At 37.1% G+C, this 21081-nt stretch overlaps 3 protein-coding genes across 6 annotated transcripts; 2 read left to right on the top strand and 1 right to left on the bottom strand.

The window, feature by feature from the left end:
* Window positions 1-1770: 1770 nt before the first annotated feature.
* Window positions 1771-9252, bottom strand: LOC149677160 (uncharacterized). 4 transcript variants are annotated; one of them, XM_089838173.1, is made up of 4 exons: window positions 8292-9157; window positions 3996-4043; window positions 2393-3070; window positions 1771-2202 (listed from the first exon to the last, which is right to left on the bottom strand). In XM_089838173.1, exons 1-4 carry the CDS (start codon window positions 8353-8355, stop codon window positions 1874-1876), a joined length of 1119 nt encoding a protein of 372 aa, XP_089694299.1. In that variant the 5' UTR covers window positions 8356-9157; the 3' UTR covers window positions 1771-1873. The 4 variants fall into 4 exon arrangements, with proteins under 4 accessions (XP_089694299.1, XP_089694296.1, XP_089694298.1 ...); XM_089838170.1 differs by having other exon boundaries at window positions 1771-3070; window positions 8292-9252; XM_089838172.1 differs by lacking the exon at window positions 8292-9157 and adding an exon at window positions 7564-8271 and having other exon boundaries at window positions 1771-3070.
* A 1510-nt stretch (window positions 9253-10762) lies between these two features.
* On the top strand, window positions 10763-13196 carry LOC149677159 (peptidyl-prolyl cis-trans isomerase B-like). The gene is made up of 3 exons (XM_089838178.1): window positions 10763-10956; window positions 11022-11226; window positions 12347-13196. The coding sequence occupies exons 1-3, from the start codon at window positions 10894-10896 to the stop codon at window positions 12685-12687; spliced, it is 609 nt and encodes a 202-aa protein (XP_089694304.1). The 5' UTR covers window positions 10763-10893; the 3' UTR covers window positions 12688-13196.
* Window positions 13197-13552: 356 nt separating this feature from the next.
* On the top strand, window positions 13553-15164 carry LOC149677158 (uncharacterized). The gene is made up of 4 exons (XM_089838179.1): window positions 13553-13713; window positions 13778-13982; window positions 14696-14809; window positions 14873-15164. The coding sequence occupies exons 1-4, from the start codon at window positions 13651-13653 to the stop codon at window positions 15088-15090; spliced, it is 600 nt and encodes a 199-aa protein (XP_089694305.1). The 5' UTR covers window positions 13553-13650; the 3' UTR covers window positions 15091-15164.
* Window positions 15165-21081: the final 5917 nt, after the last annotated feature.

The raw sequence follows: 21081 nt of genomic DNA, 5'->3' as shown, positions 1-21081 counted from the left end.
AAATTAATTATAATTATAATAATAATAATAATAATAATAAAAAATCACTAATAAACAAAATATTTACGAGAAATGGCACATGATATTAACATGGATTTGGTGATAATTTTTTCTTATAAGGTCCAAAAAAAATTATTATAATAATCCTAAAAAAAAAAAAAATGTCTTATATACCCTAAATTATCAAAATATAAATTTTTATTCCAATGAATAAAAGAAATGAATTTATTTCTTTATTTCCAAAAAATGGAATTGAATTAACACCTAAATATTAATTAAAAAAAATAGTACCTTCACCCCCATACTAATTAAAGAAAACAAAAAAAAAAATTAAGCGTTTTATAATAATAAACTATGGTTGCCTGTACATTATTAATGCAATGCAATGCAATTGTAAATTTTATTTACAAAATCCTGTGAAATAGAAACTTTGGCCTTTTTTATTTTAAATTGGGGGGGGGGGAATAATAATTATTTATTTAATTAATTATTAATGAAAGAAATTAAATTTAATTTAAAGGGAAGAGAAAGAAATAAAGAAAGAAAGTGTAATGCCTATTTGTTTTTTTCTACCTTCAAGTTTATAAACATCGACAAGGCATTTTTATATATATACAAATCAGAGAAGAAGTTTTAAGAATTGATTTTACTGAATTAGATATAATTATTTAATAAAATAAAAAAGGGGTTCGTTTTAATTTTAAAATAATATAAAACAGTACTTAGTATTTAGAAGAGACCAAAAACTGCCAATGTAGTTAATTCCCTTGTTGTATTTCTTCATCTGTAGTTTGTAGTTTTAAATGTTGGTATAGTATTTTATACCGTCGTAGTCTTTGTGGTTTATTTTCCCTATATTTTCTAAATTTATATTTTAGTTTATTTATTTATTTATTTTTTCTTTCTTACAAAATATAATTCAAGCCGTTTTCTTTATTTCATTTTAAATTTCTTATTCTTCTCAAAAAATTTTAGTGTGGCCTGGTATATTTAGTATATGTCTTTTTTCTTATAATTATTAAGTCAAAAAAAAAAAAAAGTAAAATTTGAGAAAAAGTTTTCGTTAATTTTTTTTAGCTATAGTACGTACGATGTTTTGGTTTTTTGCATTTCATTTTTTTAATTCCTCCCCAGTTTAAATTTCGTTTGTTTGTCGTATTTTTTCATCTTCAAACTTTTGCAACTAACAACATAGCCAACCATTTTTCTCGTCGCCAAAAACTTTTCGCGCACCAACTGGCCCATCCATAAGTAGTTTCGCAGTGATCCAAGTTTAAATATAAAATCACCAACCGTAGTTTAGTTTTCAAAATATCCAACTTTGTCGTAAAAGGTTCCTTTTTTTCCAATTATTATATTTCAACAACGAGGCCCTAAGAATAGTACCAATACTTTTCATCTTGTGAAAAAAATACTATAGGCACATTTTTTCATAATTTTTTTAGCAGCATTTTTAAATTACGATAAAACTTTTCCAAGGAAAAATAGACATCTTTTTTTCCCGTCCAAATGTTAACGCCTAATATTAAAAATAAAACTGTTGATTTAAAAAACAATTAATTGAGTCGAAAGTTGTATTGATTCAAAGAACGTCGGTCGAAACTCGAAAACAAAACGAAGCGATAGGTATATTTTTTAATTAAGGCCTAGTCTCAAGACGTTTGTTGTTGTTGAGAATTTTGTTGCTGTTCCGAAGGCTGTTGTTGTTGTTGTTGTTGTTGAATGTTATGTTGTTGTTGCGAAACGAGTTGTATTTGTTGTCCGTGAAAGTGTTGTTGTTGTTGAGTGGCGGGACTGGTTGGCTGTGGTGGTAGTTGTTGGTGTTGAGAAGTTTGTACGGCGGCGGCGGCGTTGGCGCCAGTGGCCGAGATATTTAATGCACCCCAGAGGGTGCCTGCCAGTCAGGTTTGAAGTTGGAGGCTCGAAAAGGGCTGTTGGGGCTGGTGTTGGTGTTGGTGGCTGTTGACGGGGTGTTCAGGCTGCTGCTGGCCGCCACCTGGGAGTTGGGACTGGCCCCGAGATTGGTCAGCTGGGTGGGGTTGTTGCTGGTGTTGGGTCCCTGTTGAGGTTGTTGTCCCGGGCCCCCTTGATTGCTGTTGCGCGGCCCCACCGCCTGTTGGTTGTTGGGGTTGTTGTTGGAGGTGGACGATTGGAGGGCCAAGGCCGCCCGTCCGTGCCGGCCCCCCGGCGTGCTTGGCGACACTGGAATTATGATTATTCAGGTGACGAGAGGTGCATTTATGTCGTTTGAGATCTCGTTCCTCGACGAAGCGTTTACCGCAGACGCCGCAGGCGAAGGGTTTTTCGCCAGAGTGCATTTTTATATGGCGCGTCAACTTATCCCTGCGGTAGAATGCTTTACCGCAGGCTAGGCACGCGTACGGTTTCTCACCTGTATGGATGCGCCGATGGCGAGTCAACTTGTCCTTGCGGTAGAAGCCCCGTCCGCAGAAGTCGCACGGGTAGGGCCGTTCTCCGGTGTGGATCATGGAATGTCGCGTCAAGTGGTTCTTCTGCGAGAAGCTCTTGCCGCAGACGTCGCAGTGGAAGGGCTTATCGCCCGTGTGGGTCCGCATGTGATCCAGGAGTTTGCAGCGATAGCTAAAGCCGCTGCCGCAGATATCGCACGAGCAAGACTTCTCGCCGTGGGCCGCGCGAACGTGGATGCGCACTCGTTCCGACGAGGCGAATAATTTGCCGCAAATATCGCAGGGCACCGTCTTCTCGCCCTTGGTGTGCGCCGACAAATGCGCTTGCAACTCCGAAGCCGCCTTAAACGGGACTTTGCAAGAAGGACACGGCCAAAGCTTGTCCTTGGCGTCTTCCTTTTGCTCGACTACCGTCCCTTGAGCGAGTTTACCGGTATCGATACCCGGAAAGGCGGACGGTACCGAGCTTCCCAATAAGTTGCGGCTAGCGGCGAAATCGTTGGCAGCAGCCTGAGCTTTCACTCCACCCCTGTTTTGGACTTTCGGCTTTTGGTCCTCCTGGTGCTGGAGGGGTGGTGGCGGCGGAGGGGTCGCGCCAGTGTTGGCGTGGAAATTGGCGAGGTGAGAACGAGGGTCGAATCCTAAACGCCGAGAAGAGCAAAAATCCGGCAACGACAACCATCCATTAACCGAATACCCACTCCTCCTTAACACTTAATACTTATCAACCCAACGGATACGTCAACCACAGAGTGGTCTTCGCACCCAGCGAGATAGCATTCGACAGCGAAAACAACCGCCTTAAAGGGGCCAACAAGGTCCCCTTTAACCAACCAACCATCGAAGACCCACACCAATAAAGCAACCTTAGCACCAAAGCACTTGGCGCTCAACCTCATGCCAATATCCATCATTTTTCGGTATCATTCTGAAACCCACGATTTTCGGAACAATTTTTAACACACCCGAGGTTTTGGCCACCTTCTTAAAAACTCCAACAACGTAAAAATCACGACAAAAACACAAGAGTAGGACCACTAATGGGCCGTAAAACAAACTGAACCGGGAGAGATGGTTTGTGTGGTAAAATGTTTGTTAAAATCGTGCGTTCAAAATGTTACGCAAATAAATACAAAGCAGTAAAAATAGTAAACGTGCAGAAGTGAGATTAAACTTGAGAGAAGTGACGGAACAGAAGAAAAAATATACGATTTAAATAATTGGACATAACTATATAAATAAAACCATAAAAGCTAAATTAAATTACCCCGTCCCTTAATAATTATAACTCGATTTTTAATTGGCTGCGGCCAGAATTCCACTTTTAAGCACGAAAAATTGGTATTTATATTTATTTATTTATTTAATTCCCTACGCGATCAGTATTTCAAGGGATCATTGAATTTTCATTTTTAAATTCAATTAAAAAAAATTCTAATTTAGGCTAAAGAATAATGATTCAATAATTCAAATTATATATCGCAATAAGAGAAATGAAAGGAAAAATATGATGAATAAATGTAAAAATTTTGTAGTTAGAAACAAAATTGAGAGTTTTCCACCTACCAGTTGCTCCCTGTAACATATACAGGTAGTCGTATTTTTCAGTATTAGCTGCTCGTACCGCGTAGTATTCGTGAATTTCCATGAGTACAGGGGTTTATTATAAGGTCCAGACCAATATAACAAAAAAACCAAAAAACAGAACAAAAAGTCAATGCTTAGAATGCAATCTGGCTGCAGCCCCGCGACCTCAAAAATTTTGAAACTTTTTTTTCTTTTTTATTTCACTTTCATTTCATTATCCCTTTGCTTTTTCTTAAAATAAATATTGTGAGATTTCATTCTTATTTTTATTTTTATTTGTGGGTTGAAATTTTAACGGTAGGCCCTAATATAAATTTCTGAAATTGAAGTAATATATTGGGGATACGTATTGTTCATGAAAAGCATGGTTTTCTCCAACGAAGATGAATTTAAAATTTTAATTTCAAATTAAATCCTATACATAGCTTTCAGACTAGGAGGACAGATACCATTTATATCAGGAGGCGAGGCTACTTGATGGACAAAGGGCATCACGAAGAAGCCTCACCTCCTGCAATGTAAATGGTATCAATACTCCTAGCCAGAAAACGATGTATTGAAATAATTGTGCGCCCATATTATTTTTGGCTTTTTTAATAGCCTTGACGTAGAAAATCGTTTCTGAACAGTATTAAATTTAATAAGAGCTTCGATTAAAACCAAATAGGTCAAAATTGGACCCTTAGTAACAACGGTATCGAGAACTGTATGACGTCATACTGAAATTAGACTTAACGGAGCGTATCTATATTCTATAGATATCGTGCGGATAGAAGTGTTGCCAGACATTTTTTGTGACGTGTGCTATCTACAACAACAGAGTGTAAAGCTTGTATTTTTATCCTGTTCAGTTCAGTAATTATCATTCAGTTCCAAACCCTAATACAATAGATGCTCTAATAATAAAATACTGGCAACCCTGCAGAAGCGCGCGCGGTTTAAAGTGAAGAAATGGGGAAGTAAATTTCTCTCGAATCTTTAATGCACACTATGTATTATTTATAGATAAATTATGGTATAATTAAAGCTCTTATTCAAACCTAACTCTGTTCAAAAACCAATTTTCTAGCAAGACTAAACATTACTTAGACCAAACGAAAACTCTCTCCCCCCCCCCTTGAATAATTAACTTTAATTTCGATAACAAACCGATATAATTTTCCGCAATTTCCTCCATGCTATGACGATATTGCACTATTGATTAGTACAGTATAAAATATGACATGACAAAATGATTTTTGAATTGCCTGAAAAAGTACAGAAGTACAAGCCACTAAATATTGTAGTCCAAGGTTGGTAAAAACTAAAAATCGCGGGGAAAAGCTGTCATGACATTTGTGCGTACGGAGTTTTGCTATAAACCCGACCCAATACCTGTGCCAGTGCCAGCCAGAACGTTTACTAACAAAAATTATGAAACTGTAGGCCTACATGTCCTTGATATTTAATTTATGTTATTAAGTGACAGTTTAAACCGAAACATTGTCCGGCTTCAGAATATCATTAGTCATTTTAAGATTGAATTAGTAAGGGACTTAAATAAGGCGTGGATATGACTAAAAACTGATCATAATATGAATATGACGTTGAAGTAATTAGAATTAGGCTTAGCAAACTCCTCTTCCGTCGAATCGCTCATTAAACTTCAAAAATTAGGCTTAGCAAACTCCTTGTCCAGAGAGTCGCTCAGTTAACTTCAAAAATTAGGCTTAGCAAACTCCTTGTCCAGAGAGTCGCTCAGTTAACTTCAAAAATTAGGCTTAGCAAACTCCTTGTCCAGAGAGTCGCTCAGTTAACTTCAAAAATTAGGCTTAGCAAACTCCTTGTCCAGAGAGTCGCTCAGTTAACTTCAAAAATTAGGCTTAGCAAACTCCTTGTCCAGAGAGTCGCTCAGTTAACTTCAAAAATTAGACTTAGCAAACTCCTTGTCCAGAGAGTCGCTCAGTTAACTTCAAAAATTAGGCTTAGCAAACTCCTTGTCCAGAGAGTCGCTCAGTTAACTTCAAAAATTAGGCTTAGCAAACTCCTTGTCCAGAGAGTCGCTCAGTTAACTTCAAAAATTAGACTTAGCAAACTCCTTGTCCAGAGAGTCGCTCAGTTAACTTCAAAAATTAGGCTTAGCAAACTCCTTGTCCAGAGAGTCGCTCAGTTAACTTCAAAAATTAGGCTTAGCAAACTCCTTGTCCAGAGAGTCGCTCAGTTAACTTCAAAAATTAGGCTTAGCAAACTCTTTGTCAAGAGAGTCGCTCAGTTAACTTCAAAAATTAGGCTTAGCAAACTCCTTGTCAATAGTCGCTCAGTTAACTTCAAAAATTAGGCTTAGCAAACTCCTTGTCAATAGTCGCTCAGTTAACTTCAAAAATTAGGCTTAGCAAACTCCTTGTCAATAGTCGCTCAGTTAACTTCAAAAATTAGGCTTAGCAAACTCCTTGTAAAGAGATTCGCTCAGTTAACTTCAAAAATTAGGCATAGCAAACTCCTTATCAAGAGAGTCGCTCAGTTAACTTCAAAAATTAGGCTTAGCAAACTCCTTGTCAAGAGAGACCGTCAGTTAACTTCACGTATCATAATGACGAGCCGTAACTTATTCCTGATTCGAAATAAGGCTTAGCAACAGAATTCCTGACTGACTATGCCAGACATGACAATAAACATAAGGCAGACTTTAGATTGGCAGTCAATTACATCACGTTTTCATACTAATTTCATAGGGGCACTAAATCATATTTTTGCCTTACACTATCCCTTTAATGTACAGGTATTTTCCGATAAGTCTACAAAATCAATTAACGCTAGAGTGAGCAGCGTTCGCTTATCGGGGCCTATCGGTTCGTGGAAAAAACCTAGAGATCGTAAAAAAATACCACGTCACTAGACAGTGTTAGGAAAGTTACTATAAAGAAAACGCACTTCGTGTCTACGCCATACATGTCCATAAATTTAAGACAATGCCCCGCACGCGATCCATTGTATATTTTGTCTCATTTTCTGTGAACCCAGCCGACAAAGGCCTAACTTGGCCATATTCTATAATGTCTATGACATAAAGGGGGAGGAAACATACGGGCGAGTACAATGAAACTACGAAAAACCCAAAATGGCGGCCTACGTTGGTTATTGCGAGGGGGAAAAAAGAAACCGAGTTAGGCTTAAAAGAATGACATCTTTTTCGTGGCTTTTTGGTTATCTCATCGTTCTTTAAAATGCATTTTTTCGACAGATATCGTATTTGCCAGCGATATTTGCCAATTTTTAACAGAGAGATAACTTCCACTAGCTTGTTTATTTTACAATTACCACCAATAAACTTGTTCAAAATGAAAATTTTCCATTTTTTTCCCAAAAATTCAAATATATATAAAAGTTGAAAAATTATAAAATGCAGTCACAACAAATGCGTGCTACTCTTGTTTTAATATTTATTAATTAGTAAAAAAAATAATAATAAACTTAATATTATTAATAGAAACAAACTGACAACAAATAAAAACCATGCTTAAAAATTGACTAGAACTATTTAAAACTGGGACACATTTAATTTTTGTACTTTCTTTAAAAGTTGTTGATTTTAGCGAGTAAAATATCGCATTGTTGAGGTCCTAAACATCATTTTTAATCGTTTTTTTTTGGTCGTTGACGGACTTGGATGTTTTGCCCGTAAGCCGACTCTGCCCCTGAACTCCTTTGTTCGCGAAAACCTAGTGTTTGATCGTATTTCGCCGTAATTACGGGTAAAATTCTATATTAATCGCGATTCCGATTAATTGAGATTAAAAATTAGGAGCGTATTTCGGAAGCCGTCGCTCTGATAAGCGAAAAATCTGACAATGGGTAGTCAGTTTTTGGGGTAAAATTTGGGCTGTAAGGGGGGCTTCCTTGCCGAGCCCCTTTATGGCAAGCTGCGCGTAGCGTTTCTTACGGGCGCAAAAGGGAAGCAGGGGAGAGAGAATTTTCGCGGGGCCGCGGCCGAGCACTCTACGGCGGGGAAAGGTTTCCAAGCTTTTACGGCCAACGGGGAAAACCAACATGGCTACCCCCTCGAACGTGGAAACGTCGGAATCGGGGAGTCCTAGGCGCACGTTCGGTCCGCGAAAGCGGCGGGAAATGGGGGAGCGCAACGAGGGAAGGATAAGCGTGTCACCCGCCCTGGAAGATCCCCGCTCGAAAGTCGCGAACGAGACGGCGGCCACCGAAAATTCGGCTTGCCAATCTCGCGGCGTACGCTAAGCTTAATTCTAGGCTAAAATTAAATAATAATTAAAACTTTTATCATACCGGGAAAGGCTGCCGGAAATACGAAAGCCGGAGTACAAACGACTTGCTCGGGTGTAGAGGCCATTTTTACTTTCTCACCGAGGATCCATGGACGTAAAGACGATGATAAGCGACATCTATCCAGGGTTAAAAATCCACCAATGGAATGCTAGAGTCCCAGCGTGGCTCTCGAGCTGGCAGTCTCGTTCGCGCGCTCTTATATTTTCTATATCTTTCGAGCAAAAATATCTTTTATCTCAACGCGAGCCTGAGATTTCGATTTACATTGAAAACACACTGTCGTTAATTCGGATTTAGGCTTAACGCGGGGGAAAAATTAAAAACCAAAACACTGACGGTGGGGTAGGGTACACGCGCGATGGAAGTCCCTTCTACGAAGCTTTCTCGGGCGGCGGAAGCCGATTTTCCCCGAGGTCAAAAGTGGGCGGGAAACTGAAGGGAACGGGCCAGTCCACTGCTTACATTCCCCCTCTCTCAAGCGCGCCTTCCAACTTTGTTTGAGACAAACCGAAACACACTTTTTCCGCGGGACGGTTTGGCGGGAAATATCTACAACAAACTCATACTGACACTGACCGACGCGTTAAGCCTAACTTTTTAAGAACTTAAAAAACACTTGACGGACAAAACATTTTCAACGTTTTCGACCACTGACGCTTGCTTTAAACTTTTTCCAATATAACTAAGCGTTTCCATGGGGATTTTCCTACAGAGGCAGATAGAAAAGGCAAAAGAAAAACTCGATTTCTACGGCGAAAGCCAGCGATTGGTTTCCCTCCTTTCTACCCCTCTTTTGAACACTGGCTACCCCCCTTATAATTCACAGTGGGCTATGCTCGGCATAGGGGGTCGCGATAATAAAAAAAAAACCATGTAGGGAAGGAAGGAGGGAAAGAAAGAAGTCTACGGACTACTCGAGCGAGATTTTCTGCAGATGTTTCTAGGCCTATTTTCCTTGGAATCTTGATAAAAAGTTTTTGTGTTTGTTCGTATATTAGTAGGCCTTGGCCAAGCCCCTTTTTGTCCAAACTTTTGGACAATTCACGAGACTATTTAAATTTGACACGCTTTATATAGAGGTATTAATACGGACAAAGCGATTTGACTTGGTGACAAAAATCTTAAAACAGGTTTCTAGTGTACATTTTTTCTTCCTTATTTCAAACTTTCTGTCTAGTCAAGGAGAGCCTTCTAGCGGCATTCTAATTTGACCAAGGCTTATATGAACTGTCAACATTTGATTAATGGAAAGAGAACCCATAAAAATGCGCTTGAACTAAATAAATCACACTTTACTGTGCAATAACGAAGCCATAAAATGTAATACAATGCAACTATCATAAAACCTAACCCTAAATCTAACTTTTCAAACGAAAGCGCGCGAAAATTTCAAATTCCCAGCAACTACCTAAGCCTAATTATATTTTTCAGCGGCGAAACGGATCTTCAAAAAACTAATTTCACAAAGAATAAAATATCATAAAAAATATCACTGAAGTATAAATAAAAATAGAACATAGACATTTCCTGTGTCCCTATTATTAAACTATCATTTTTTTCAAAACCAAAATAACAAAGAGGAAAAGGGAGGGCAATGAAATAGGCCTAAACCATCTGATTAAAAAAATCAAAAGAAAAAGAGACCATAGACCCGAAGTCGGTGAACTGAAACTGGGTAGAGGAGGAGCGGAGGGAGAAAGTTTAGATTAATCCGGGTACTACTTTTAATTTCGGATAGTGACATTTAGTTTTATTTTTCCCCTCCCAATATTCCTAATGAAATTAAAAATTAAAAGTTTTTTAAAAACCCCTCTTTTTGTTTCAAACGTCATAAAAACAAAAGTTTTAGAAAGTTTTATTTTAAAGGACGAGTCTCACAGTCTTAAAAGCTCCTAAGACTAAGTTTTAAAAATAAAAATCTAGAAGTAGAAATTTCTAAAGATACAGAGTGATGTCACATATGCTATTTCCCATCTGAAAACTTGAAATAGGGACTTGGCAATTCGGGCTTAACTCCGCCCCCAGCGCCATTATGGTATGTTTTTTTTAACAGAATGAAAGCTATATAAGCCCCTCCTCCTGGTATGTTTTTTAGCACTAGTGGAAGGTAGCCTGACGTTGCATGACGTAGTACTGCCAAGTCCCTATTAGCTAGGTTACCAATGAAAATTGTTATCTCTAGCAATCCACTCTGACGTCAAAATTGATTAAAAAAAATAACTCTTTTCCATATCCATTACCTAATCAAGGTTTATAAACAAAGATGACATGGCATGGACACTTGTTCTTTAAATAAAAATGTGTTCAGCAGAGCTCAATTTTTGAGGGGGTTAAAATGTAACTCGTCATTTCTACGTGACGTGGAGGTTTCTGGGAGCCGCAAATTTACAAACCCCACCACCGTCGAAGCCACCACCAAGAATTACCACTCCCATCCCCAAAAATTCCTACAGTCTCCACTACGAGGCTTGATCTTCCTCCCAATCCCAAAGACCTTTCTCTCCCAAAATCACTCGCTCGATTCTCCCAGAGGCGAGCGGTTGTTAAGTAAGATTTTCTCCGTTGCTAAGGTCTTCCAATCCAACATTTTAACAATACCAAAATGCAGAATCCAGCTATGATTATCACCTCTATATTTGGCTTAGCATTCTTAGCATTGTGTCAAGTAAGTCAATAATTAAATTCTTAATTAAAAGAAGCGTTAATTAATTTTGATTTCAATTCTAAAAGGCTAAGAGCGAGGCCGTCACCCATAAAGTGACGTTTACCATCAGCTCCGATGGTAAAGATCTAGGCAACATTGTTATTGGTCTATTTGGAAAAACAACACCTAAAACTGTCGAGAATTTCTACACGTTCGCCGGAACTGGATTCAATAATTACAAATATCAAGGATCCATATTTCATCGCGTAATTAAGGATTTCATGATTCAAGGTTTGTATATTGTCTTAATATGATCTTTCCCTGGCTTCTCTTAGACTTAGAGACGGGCCTAATGATACTGTAGAGGTACCCCAACCTCTTAATCTATTGCCTAACCAATCACTAGTAGATTATTGAAGGTTTAAACCCAAACCCAGCTTTGATTAGTAGTTTCCCTCGGTTTAGAATGCATCTGGTGTAGATTAACACTTACTTCCGGTGCTTAGAACTTCCCACGCCTTTCAATGTGGGTTCCTCTAAAGTGATATGTCTAATCTAAACATTCTACAATCTTGACGTGGGTTAAAAACCTTGTCTGGGCGAATGAGAATGATTCCTCTATCTTTCCCTCTGCTGTTGAGGCACTTTTGCCTTTGCAATGCATGCCGGTTAAAACTGTAAGACCTTATAAGGGGGTCCCGTTAGGGGTGGGTGTACTATGGACTATATCAAAATGCCTTTCGTATATTTTTAAGTAATTAGATATGGTTGGAATAAAAAATAAAAAATACGTTTTGAGTTTATAATATTTTCTTGATCTCAAATGCGCATTGAAATATGATACTTAGACTTTTCTGGATTGAGGTTTTTTTAATATTGGCAGGTTAAGTTGGTATTGGGGGATGGGGCGACTTGTGTTCTATAATCTAGTTTTTTTTTAATATTGGCAGGTTAAGTTGGTATTGGGCGACTTGTGTTCTATAATCTAGTTTTTTTTTAATATTGGCAGGTTAAGTTGGTATTGGATGATGGGGCGACTTGTGTTCTATAATCTAGTTCTTTTTTAATATTGGCAGGTTAAGTTGGTATTGGGTGATGGGGCGACTTGTCTTCTATAATCTAGTTCTTTTTTAATATTGGCAGGTTAAGTTGGTATTGGGTGATGGGGCGACTTACGTTCTATAATCTAGTTTTTTTTAATATTGGCAGGTTAAGTTGGTATTGGGTGATGGGGCGACTTACGTTCTATAATCTTAGTTAGTCTTAGGGTGGTTTCTGAATTAGATCATTTCTTTATGTTAATTTATGCCTCTTTTTAGTTTTAATTGGTTTCAAATGGGGGGGGGGTTACGAAGAAAACGTTAACGAATTAGTGGTTAATGCTAATTAATTATAATTTTGATATTAACAGGAGGAGATATCACAGCTACTGATGGTTCAGGTGGAACCTCAATTTGGGGGACTCAATATTTCCCAGATGAAAATTTTATCAATAAACACACGGGACCTGGTTTAATCAGCATGGCTAATGCTGGCAAAGACACAAATGGTTCCCAATTCTTTATAACTACCGTAGCTACACCCTGGTTAGACGGGCATCACGTAGTTTTTGGTAAAGTCATTGAAGGTATGGATGTAGTCAAAGCTATCGAAGCCAGTCAAACTACCGATAAGGATAAGCCAGTCAAAGATATCGTTATATCAAAAAGTTCAGCCGAGAAATTGAAAATACCTATTGAAGTTACTCTTTAAATTAATTAAAATTTTTGGGGTGATATTTTTTTACACTTAAAATAAAATAAAATGCTTTAAATATTTGTAAGACCAAAAGAGTTAGGCCATTTGTAATTTTTTGTACTTTTGTTGATGTTAATTGTTGTTGTATTTTTTTTGACCAATTGTTAAACATTTGTTTTTTGAAATAGAAAAATGAAAATAACCTTATTTATATTGAGATCTGAGTCATTATTAAATTTAATATGTAAACTTATTTTTTTCTACTTTCTGTATATTTTTAATTAATACTTTTTCTAGTTTAATGTAATTAAATCTACTTCCCATGGCAACTAACCATTATCACCAAAGTCCATTTTAACTAACTACTAGTCTTAAGTAGATTTTAAATCCATAACCTAATGTATTTTATAAAGTTTAGAAAAATTTGTAATAATTAATTAGTCGTGGAGCTTGTAAAATCTCAATATCTCAATTAAATGGTTACCTATTTTTCTCCAAAGTACAATAAAACAATTGTGATAAAATTTCTTAGCCTTTTTTTTTCACTTCCGAAGTTCCGACTTACCCACCCAGTTTAGACACGTTTTACAGTCTTAGAAGGAACCAGAACGTCCAGAATTCCAAAGTCCAATAAAAACCGGTTTTTTTTACATACAATTTGTTCTACATTTAAATTGAATCAAAAATATTATAATAAAAAACAATCCCAAAAGCCAAAACTAAACTATAAATCGTGTAAAAATAAAATTTAAGCCTAAATGATCGTAATATTTTCATAGATGGCAGTAGTTACAAGGTTTTCTACAAAGGGCGGGAAAAAGAGGCGGGAATTTTAATATTCATCCTGAGTATATGAGCCAGGTAAAACAACTTTCTTCCAATTCCAATCATTCGCTCGACGTTCTTAGACGCGAGCGGTCGTTAATTTAAACTTTCTTCGTAGTTAATTGTTTTAAATTCAACATTTAAATCTCGACAATGTTGAATCCAAGAATCATTTGCGCCTGTATTTTTACTATAACAATTTTTGGATTGTGTCAAGTAAGTCCTTGGTTAATTTCTTACTTAAATCTAACATTAAGGTTAATTTTTTGTTAACTCCCAGGCTAAGACTGAGACGGTTACGCATAAAGTGTACTTCACCATAAGTTCAAATGGTCAAGAATTAGGCAACGTTGTTCTGGGTCTTTTTGGTAAAACGACACCAAGGACTGCCGAAAATTTCTTCGCTTTTGCCGGAAATGGATACAAAGGTTTAAAATACGAAGGAACCAAATTTCATCGCGTAATAAAGAAATTCATGATTCAAGGTTTGTGTATTTTTTTTCTATAAAAACTAATTAACTTGGGTAGTGGCAGCTCCTACGCTTGACTATATTAGGTTCTATAGGAAGTTAACATGGGGTGTCAACTCCCCAATTGATCAAGGTCCGTCTGTTTTTTCCCCCGCAGTTAGTAAGCCTTGGTTTTAAATATTTAAGCCTTCTAAAGCAAACGTACTTTAGCTTAATTACACATTTAAACATATGTTTAAACTCAGTTTTACCTGAAATCGTCATTTGAACATCGTTACAGTTAGGAAATTCAAACTTGGTTATTTTTAGATTAATTATTGTAGTGTAGACGTCTTTAACCATCTATCTAACAAAATTTGTCATTTCAACAATTCATCGGTGTTGATAAAATTCAAACCATATTTTTTTCAACAATAAACCCCCCCCCCCCCCACAAGTTAACCTTTGAAATTAAACCTAATCTGAAAGTCAAAATTTTGTACAAGTTTTTCAAGTTTCTAGATACAGTTCCTGGTTTCAACAGAGGGGTTTTTGACCAGGATAATTACCGCCTATACCCTTGAGCGACTTCGAAGCGACTAAAATTGAAAGTTATCATTGAAAAACCGGTTTATTGGTGGCTTCCAAGACGCTCAAAGATTAATTTATAATATCTAAAGGGTTAAAAACTTAAAACGCTGATACGTTAAGTTTAATAATAAAACTGGTTTATTTAAATTTCTTAAAAGGAGGCAATGTCGATGGTAGAGGAGGTACATCTATCTACGGAACCCGATATTTCGATGACGAAAACTTTATCAACAAACACACAATCCCTGGATTACTTAGCATGGCCAATGCCGGTAAGTACTTACTTGTGTATCATTTTCTTTTAAGCTTAAATATTAATATATGTACCTTTTCAGGCAAGGACACAAATGGTTCCCAATTCTTTATTACAACTGTTCCTACACCATGGTTAGATGACCGTCACGTTGTCTTTGGTAAAGTGCTGGAAGGCATGGAAGTTGTCAAAGCCGTCGAAGCCACTCAAACAGGAAGCGGAGACAAACCAGTCAATGACATAGTCATATCCAGAAGCTCAGCTGAAAAATTGCAAAATCCAATTGAAGTTACTCTTTAAGATATTTAATTAAAATAATTATGGAGTGATATTATTGTACAGAAAATTGCAAATAAACATTCCTAGAGAGTTAATATTGATTAATTTAATATCGCAGTCTAATTTTAATTCATGTAAGGACCACTAGATGGACATAGTATAGCTAAGAGATAAGAGAAAGTCCGGGAGAATTTGGCGGGAAACTTAATTTTCTTAGGATATACGTTCCAACTTTCTCAAGATTGATGCCGTTAAAGAAATCCCTCAAAATGGCGGAGATATTTAAAGATTCTATAAATAGGACTGTGGAATCCCCCAGTTTGACCCTTACCCTAGGATAGCAATGAGGTTTAATCAAGTTAAACACTTAGAGACGGTTATAGCATTCCCACAGTTGGTCCATTACTCCATTAGGCGATACGCCACATTATAGGAAATTAGGTTTTATATTGTTTTGGCGGGTTCTTTATTGTATTAAGAATTTGCAGGCTGCATCTCACGTTTCGAAAGACAACGGCTACAGTAATTTAGAAACGTACATTCAACCTAATTTATTATTCCATTCGCAGAAACGAAAACTAGGCCTAGCGAAGACAAAAATAAGATTTCGAGTCTTCTCTCTCTTCACAAGGTCCCCTTTTTGTTTTGGTTTCGATGGACTTTAGGCTTAGGTTTCGGTGGCGCCAACCTCTATTTTACCTATTTATGTCTTGAGAGAGGGAGAGAAACGTGATGCCGAGGCTATTTTAAGGCAGTCGCATGCGCCAATTTGCCAAAAAGACGGTCAAAACAAAGGACCAAATTGTCTTCTCGGGTTGCCCATTAAGAATAGCTGACCCCTTGTTCTCCCAATGTTTACTAACGAATAATAACAGCCAACAAAAGATAGCCAAGGGGTTCAGCACTTCACAAATTAGCATTTCTTATATAGATAGAGCTTTTGAATATTACAAGTAATCCGTTTAGTACAGAGAGAGTGTACACCAAATAGGCCGAGTGAATGGCCTCTCGAAGAGGCTCGAAGCGTACGCCAGAAATCTTCATTGATGAATTTGAAACTTTGTTGAAATAGGGTCCATGGAATATGGTTTAGTGGAACGTCATATAGTAAGTTCTACATAATTTTTTGTCACCCTAAACATTTGCCAAACACATGTGGATTTTTCTTCTTCTTTTTTATATATTCCATCTATCACATGATTCGTAGGCCGCCGCCGGAAGCGTGGTTTTTCAAGTTTTAGAAACCATCTCCCTGCTCCCCCTAGGCTTCTGTCTTAAGTGCTCACCCACTCTTCCTTTTAATAATGTAACTTCCGTTTCGTACCAAGTTCACTTTCGCTGTGGCTTCAACATGACTCGAGACCCTCCTTCCCCTAAACCTATTACTTAAGAGATTCTTAAAAAAAATATATGTTTCCCCATAAAGAAGGCAGATAATATTAGGCCTTGGTACACTTTAAACTTGATACTAATGGTTTATACAACACTATCAGATCAGTTTGAATTACTGATAAAGTTGAATATGGGACCAAGTAATATAAAGTGAGGCTGAAGACATATCTATTGATGTACATACGTAGTTTGCAATAATGCATTAAAGTTCTGAGAAAACAGTATTTAAGCCTAATTCGTTTAACCTTTGACCCGATGTTAAGCCTAATTCAAGCATTAAAGTTCTGACAAAACAATATTTAAGTCTAATTCGTTTAACCTTTGACCTGATGTTAAGCCTAATTCAAGCATTAAAGTTCTGACAAAAACAATATTTAAGCCTAATTCGTTTAACCTTTGACCTGATACTAAGCCTAATTCAAGCAACATTAAGATTCTGACAAAACAGTATTTAAGCCTAAGTCGTTTAACTTTTGACCTTGTAATGCTAAGCCTAATCTTTCTCTCTGTATCTTAAGCCTATTTTACGAGTTTAGGCTTCACTCTCACTTTAATTTTAAAAAGTTATGTCTGGCGCGCGCGATTCCTGCCACTTGCGGAGCTCGGAGTGGATGGCCAACTGTTTTTGTATTATCTGACGCGCGGTTTGACTTATTTGACCTCCATCCGTTTTCCGCTTCGGATCGGATAACTTTCCTTTTTTCGGAGGATAGAGAGAGAGACAGGATCGGAGCATCTTCATCCGGCGCGTTGACTTCGCTCCCCCCAATCTTAATCCGCGGGACCCCTACTGTTCCAATGATTTTTTTTGTGTTCTGTATAAAAAATTATCTAAAAGGAGAAAAGCCTACGTACGTACAGCTTAGCTTCCAGATATTGTTTCAGTCCTTGAGATTCTAGTGGTTAGAAGTGTTGCTTTCTTTACAAGAGCTTCTTGTCTTAACGAATAGGTTAAATTTAGGTCAAGGTGCAATTTATATATATAAGAAACCTAATTCTTCTTCAGATCATAGTTCCCTGACTTTCCATTTCCATGTAAGATATTTTCCCTAACCAAGTTTATTTTTGATTCTACTAATTTCTATTGGTATTTTAATTAATTACCTAATTACTTAAATTATTATTAATATACAAGTTTTATCTCCAAATATTCCAATAATAACTCGTATCCTTTGTCTGATATACAGGAAACAAAATTGACATTTATATATAAATGTATATAAAAAAGCCTAAAAAATAAATCGGAAACCGAAGTCATGTATGAATATACCTGTGGTTTAGGTTTTTTCGAAATATGGAAGACAGTTGAGACACCACCGGATATCAAACTAGCGGAAACGAATATGATAGGTCCTATTTTTTTCGCCCCTATATATATTTCACCAGGAATTTTCATATCCAAAAGAAAGACTAGATTACCGCCTACCATCTCTAACTGCGCAGCAAACCTAACTTGAAACAAACCACCAAAGTCATAAGCCTATTTTGCACGGTACCCGTAAGTTAACTCGCGAATACTGAGAACTCCAGTGTCTGGAAATAGAACACATCCATGTAACTAAGAGGGAAAGACAAGAGGGGTGTAGAATTTTGCCTCCTATCCCACTTTTGGCGCCTGCGCTGTAGGCTAAGGGGATGATGTGAGTGAGAGAGAGAAGGCAATGGATTCACCCCCTTGTATCTCTTGAGGGTTGCCTATCCCCCTCTTTACAACACAAGAGAAAATTCAGCATAAGCCTGCTTTTCTATATTGATGTTAAACTTATGAAAATAGACTTATGGCCAAGATAAAAACTTCCAGAGCTGGAAATATCTCTCCTTTGAATGAACAAATAGAAGAAAAAAAATATACATTCTCGCAACATTCTTCTGTAGGATATTCTCCGTTTATCAACTTAGAAACAATGTAGGCAAAGGCAGGGAAATGAGATAAAGGGTTATAATTTGGGATTAGAAAAACGTGTACGGTTAGCTTCGAAGACGTTAGGTCTATTTAATGGCGTAACTTTACAAAATAGATTATATATAAATCGGAACCTAGGGAAGCGAAAAAAGATCCGGAATTCCCCAGTCCATCTATTGGATATAATAGAAACGATCTGAAAGCTGAAAAGGTTATAGAGTTGGAGGGAAGGTCCGAGTGCACGCCAATGGTCACTCCGCTAAAGGAAAGACAGATCGTGAAAAGTGATAAGGGAGAAGGAAAAAAAAAACGAATTTCCGGTTTAAATGACCCTATGACCTTTAACATTTATTTTATAGAACGGTTTTAAGCCTAAAATTACTTAGTTTTGACAGCTCATTGGTAAATGGTAGGAAAGAGATTTGAAAATTTCAAGGTTTAAACATGAAAGGTCTTATGTTTGGAGCGTACAAGTTTTTCTTAAACTATCCAATCAAACTAATCGATGACGGAACTAAGAAGGTATCGGCCCTATAAATAAAAGTTTGGATATTGCACTTGGGCCTTGGCGACGTGTCTAAAGCGCAAGGAGCATTATATCGTCTGGCACGTAACTAAATCACGGTATTTTCCGTTGAAAACAACAGATTATTTAGAAGATGGGTGATGGTGTTGATTGTAACCACGTGGACGCGCGTGGTATGTCTTGTTTATAAACTCTCGAATAACAGAGAGCCATAGCGCAAAATCCCCCCCCTCCCCTTGATTCTCAATTGTTTATTTCGGTCAATTGGCTTGAGCAGAAGCTTAGCGAAAACAAGAACTATCCGGGCCCGCGACAGTTTATCTTGGTCACATTAGTGTTACCATTTTGGATGCTCGGTATGCTCGGGAGAATCTTTGGTCATAGCTAGACGCGGTGATATCTTGCTTATCTCTTTGCCACCTTTGGTCAGCTTGTCATCGAGTTTACCGTGACGAGGAAAATATCCTATTTGCACATTCGTCACTTGGCGTTTATGTTTAGTACGGATTTGAAAGATTTTTGAGATTTATATAACTTGGAAATCCACAGAATTTTAAAAGGGATTTCAAACTGACTGTTCAACCTAAGGAATTTCTGAAAATCCAAGAATACTAAAATATTATTTACCTCCCTAACTTGGGCAATTCAATTGAAGTTCATATTTCCAGAATTCGCTCAAGACAAAACATTAAAAACTGGTACAAATTAAAATAATTATAATCTTATCTTATCTAATTAGCCAAGCTTCCTGAGATAATTTTGGTCCACTTATCTAATCCGAACTAACACCAAAATCGGAAATAAACACTAACAAATAATCTAAAACATTCTGTTTTCAGTTTGGGGTGGCCTAGGCTATAGGCTACGACGCCGAGATGAAGAAAGCTTCGAATTAAAAGAACACGAGGATAACATAATCGGTGCGGACGGTCGCATGCCATGAAAATGTTACATAAAGTAAACAACCATACCATGTCGGCTCCCATCTTTTTACTTTTATAAACAATTGGAACCCAAATGAGAAATTGGTCAGAGAGCTAGCAAGCTTTCTTTGGCTATGTCGTACGCCAGCCAATTTTGTCTACATGTTCTTTTCATTGACTTAAGGCCGGGTTTTTTTCTTGGTATTTTTGTTTATGCTTCCAATGAAGCAGCAGTTCTGTTGGCGGTGGTTTACAGTAGAGTTGCGTTGCATTTTGGCATTTTTTTTTATTAATAGGGCTAAGCGGATCATTAAAAATAAGTTTATTAGATGTACGTGGGTGGTTTCTCTCTAGTTTACATTAACTTACCCCCCCCCCCAGGGTTTTAAATTAATTTTCGTCTATCTAAACTTTAGATATAAAAATCTAGGATTATTTCCTAATTAATGATCAAAGATGATTAATATTTTTTTGGCAGATTTTAATAATTTTAAGGAAAAAATTATTTAAAAGCTATTGCATTCTGTGTTTAGAATTAATAATAAAATTTTGAAAAATTAGGACTAAAGAAAAGTAGAATATTGGATGGTTTTTTTTTGAATTTTAGGTAAACATATTTGTGATATTTGCATAATAAGTTTATTAAATTAAAAATATCCATGATCAAGGCAAAATTTCTGCATTTGCTGAATGTTTTTATTTTGTTTTTAAGCAATTATTGTTCGTTTTAATCTAAATTAACCGAATTTTAAGTCAAAATAATTCAATCTTTCCTGCCCGTTTTTGTAGGAAAAGATACCCAAAAATAAGTCCGCGTTACAATCTAAGTAGGTCACGAGGCCCTAAAAGTAATTATCTGTTGTTCACAGTTATACACTTGAAAAGGTAAGCAATTCCAGTAAAAATAGATCTCCCATAATGCTTGTTCTCCTCACAAACAGTCTTCGGAAGAAAACCTGGATGGATATATCTTTTTTTAATACAGACGCCGCTAGACAAAACAACTGAGGCCAAGAGGGTGGGTAATAAATACGCTCCTACCAAGATGGTACCGTACCGTTTGAAATCCACAGTTCAATGCGTTAAAAACAGATGCAACGAAGATACCGGGTTGTGTAAAACTGCGTGTTACCCTCCCCGAAACCCAAAAATAGCTTTCAAAGTGGTCTCAACTGACGAATATAAGCGTGCAGAGACTTCAATGTGGTTAAGCCTAATGTTAGGCTTAAATCAGAAACAACAGGCGTATTGGGGCCTAAACACAATGT

This window comes from Phalangium opilio, unplaced genomic scaffold (assembly GCF_054372755.1).
Source record: "Phalangium opilio isolate 3A_F unplaced genomic scaffold, DU_Popi_V2 ptg000045l_1, whole genome shotgun sequence".
In the NCBI taxonomy this organism is placed as follows: domain Eukaryota; kingdom Metazoa; phylum Arthropoda; class Arachnida; order Opiliones; family Phalangiidae; genus Phalangium; species Phalangium opilio.
Note: the sequence above shows the minus strand (reverse complement) of the source record. Positions and strands in the feature narration are given on the sequence as shown.

Excerpts from the sequence above, each read along its gene's own strand:
- LOC149677160 (XM_089838170.1), bottom strand. The coding sequence starts at position 8,355 with ATGGCCTCTACACCCGAGCAAGTCGTTTGTACTCCGGCTTTCGTATTT. Across the intron at positions 4,044-8,291 it reads ATTTCCGGCAGCCTTTCCCG|CTAATACTGAAAAATACGAC; the intron begins GTATGATAAAAG and ends CGGTACGAGCAG. Across the intron at positions 3,071-3,995 it reads TATGTTACAGGGAGCAACTG|GATTCGACCCTCGTTCTCAC; the intron begins GTAGGTGGAAAA and ends CTCGGCGTTTAG.
- LOC149677159 (XM_089838178.1), top strand. The coding sequence starts at position 10,894 with ATGCAGAATCCAGCTATGATTATCACCTCTATATTTGGCTTAGCATTC. Across the intron at positions 10,957-11,021 it reads CATTCTTAGCATTGTGTCAA|GCTAAGAGCGAGGCCGTCAC; the intron begins GTAAGTCAATAA and ends CAATTCTAAAAG. Across the intron at positions 11,227-12,346 it reads TAAGGATTTCATGATTCAAG|GAGGAGATATCACAGCTACT; the intron begins GTTTGTATATTG and ends TGATATTAACAG.
- LOC149677158 (XM_089838179.1), top strand. The coding sequence starts at position 13,651 with ATGTTGAATCCAAGAATCATTTGCGCCTGTATTTTTACTATAACAATT. Across the intron at positions 13,983-14,695 it reads AAAGAAATTCATGATTCAAG|GAGGCAATGTCGATGGTAGA; the intron begins GTTTGTGTATTT and ends ATTTCTTAAAAG. Across the intron at positions 14,810-14,872 it reads ACTTAGCATGGCCAATGCCG|GCAAGGACACAAATGGTTCC; the intron begins GTAAGTACTTAC and ends GTACCTTTTCAG.